This window comes from Salvelinus alpinus, chromosome 31, assembly GCF_045679555.1.
Source record: "Salvelinus alpinus chromosome 31, SLU_Salpinus.1, whole genome shotgun sequence".
NCBI lineage: Eukaryota > Metazoa > Chordata > Actinopteri > Salmoniformes > Salmonidae > Salvelinus > Salvelinus alpinus.
In genome coordinates this window covers 41,278,212-41,280,711 of record NC_092116.1, presented here as the reverse complement: position 1 = coordinate 41,280,711, position 2,500 = coordinate 41,278,212, and the positions used below count along the sequence as shown (strand labels likewise).

The following is a 2,500-nucleotide window of genomic DNA, read 5'->3' as shown; positions in this document are numbered from 1 at the left end:
TATATTACATCAGTCTGATATCCTGTTGACCTGGAGGAGAATAATATTATATTACATCACTCAGTCTGATATCCTGTTGACCTGGACCAGGGCCAGTATCTGAACTAACCTGGTGACTCCCTCCTTGATGTAGTACAGCAGACATTCTGACATCAGAGGATCCTCGTTCAGATTCACCAGGTGGGGCGTCTGGAACACACAGAAGGACAGACACAACATGATCACACAGTTACCAGATTAGATATGAGAAAGAAGGAAACTGTTAGGTATGACTGCTCAATGTGGTCTGGGGGGGGGGGGGGGGGGTGTATGTGTGAGTGTATGTGTGTGTGCATGCATAGGTGTGTGTGTGTGCATGCGTAGATGTGTGTGTGTGTGTGTGTGTGTGTGTGAGTGTGAGTGTGTGTGCATGCATAGGTGTGTGTGTGTGCATGCGTAGGTGTGTGTGTGTGTGCGTAGGTGTGTGTGTGTGTGTGTGTGAGTGTGAGTGTGTGTGCATGCGTAGGTGTGTGTGTGTGTGCGTAGGTGTGTGTGTGTGTGTGTGTGTGTGTGTGTGTGTGTGTGTGTGTGTGTGTGTGCATGCATAGGTGTGTGTGTGTGTGCATGCGTAGGTGTGTGTGTGTGTGTGTGCATGCGTAGGTGTGTGTGTGTGTGTGTGTGTGCATGCGTAGGTGTGTGGGTGTGTGTGTGCATGCGTAGGTGTGTGTGTGTGTGTGTGCATGCGTAGGTGTGTGTGTGGGTGTGTGTGTGCATGCGTAGGTGTGTGGGTGTGTCGTACCCCTTTAGGAGAGAACACCCCTAACGTTCCTCCATCTTCTTTAATGGACACCCCCATCTCAGCCAGCAGAGACTCTCTGGGGGGAGGAGCAACATGAACACAACATCTAGAATACAACATCTAGAATACAATACAACATCTATAATACAACATCTAGAATACAACATCTAGAATACAATACAACATCTAGAATACAACATCTATAATACAATACAACATCTATAATACAACATCTATAATACAATACAACATCTATAATAGAATACAACATCTATAATATAATACAACATCTATAATACAACATCTATAATACAATACAACATCTATAATACAACATCTATAATACAATACAACATCTATAATACAACATCTATAATACAATACAACATCTATAATACAACATCTATAATACAATACAACATCTATAATACAACATCTATAATACAATACAACATCTATAATACAACATCTATAATACAATACAACATCTATAATACAACATCTATAATACAATACAACATATATAATACAACATCTATAATACAACATCTATAATACAATACAACATCTATAATACAACATCTATAATACAATACAACATCTATAATACAACATCTATAATACAACATCTATAATACAACATCTATAATACAACATCTATAATACAATACAACATCTATAATACAACATCTATAATACAATACAACATCTATAATACAACATCTATAATACAATACAACATCTATAATACAACATCTATAATACAATACAACATCTATAATACAACATCTATAATACAACATCTATAATACAATACAACATCTATAATACAATACAACATCTATAATATAATACAACATCTATAATATAATACAACATCTACAATACAATACAACATCTATAATACAACATCTATAATACAATACAACATCTATAATACAACATCTATAATACAATACAACATCTATAATACAATACAACATCTATAATACAACATCTATAATACAATACAACATCTATAATACAACACAACATCTATAATATAATACAACATCTATAATACAACATCTATAATACAATACAACATATATAATACAACATCTATAATACAACATCTACAATACAATACAACATCTATAATACAACATCTATAATACAATACAACATCTATAATACAATACAACATCTATAATATAATACAACATCTATAATACAACACAACATCTATAATACAACATCTATAATACAATACAACATCTATAATACAATACAACATCTATAATACAACATCTATAATACAATACAACATCTATAATACAATACAACATCTATAATACAATACAACATCTATAATACAATACAACATCTATAATACAACATCTATAATACAATACAACATCTATAATACAACATCTATAATACAATACAACGTCTATAATACAATACAACATCTATAATACAATAAAACATCTATAATACAACATCTATAATACAATACAACATCTATAATACAATAAAACATCTATAATACAACATCTATAATACAACATCTATAATACAACATCTATAATACAACATCTATAATACAACATCTATAATACAATACAACATCTATAATACAACATCTATAATACAATACAACATCTATAATACAATAAAACATCTATAATACAACATCTATAATACAATACAACATCTATAATACAACATCTATAATACAAT

The 2,500-nt window shown here is 31.5% G+C and overlaps 1 protein-coding gene across 1 annotated transcript in view; it reads right to left on the bottom strand.

The window, feature by feature from the left end:
• Positions 1-2,500, bottom strand: part of LOC139561923 (kinesin-like protein KIF1C) — a 79,432-nt gene that overhangs the window by 29,111 nt on the left and 47,821 nt on the right. The window contains exons 14-15 of the mRNA XM_071379357.1: positions 779-854; positions 110-189 (exon numbers count right to left, since the gene is read on the bottom strand). Coding sequence (XP_071235458.1) covers positions 110-189; positions 779-854 — 156 coding nt within the window. The remainder of the gene's footprint in view (positions 1-109; positions 190-778; positions 855-2,500) is intronic.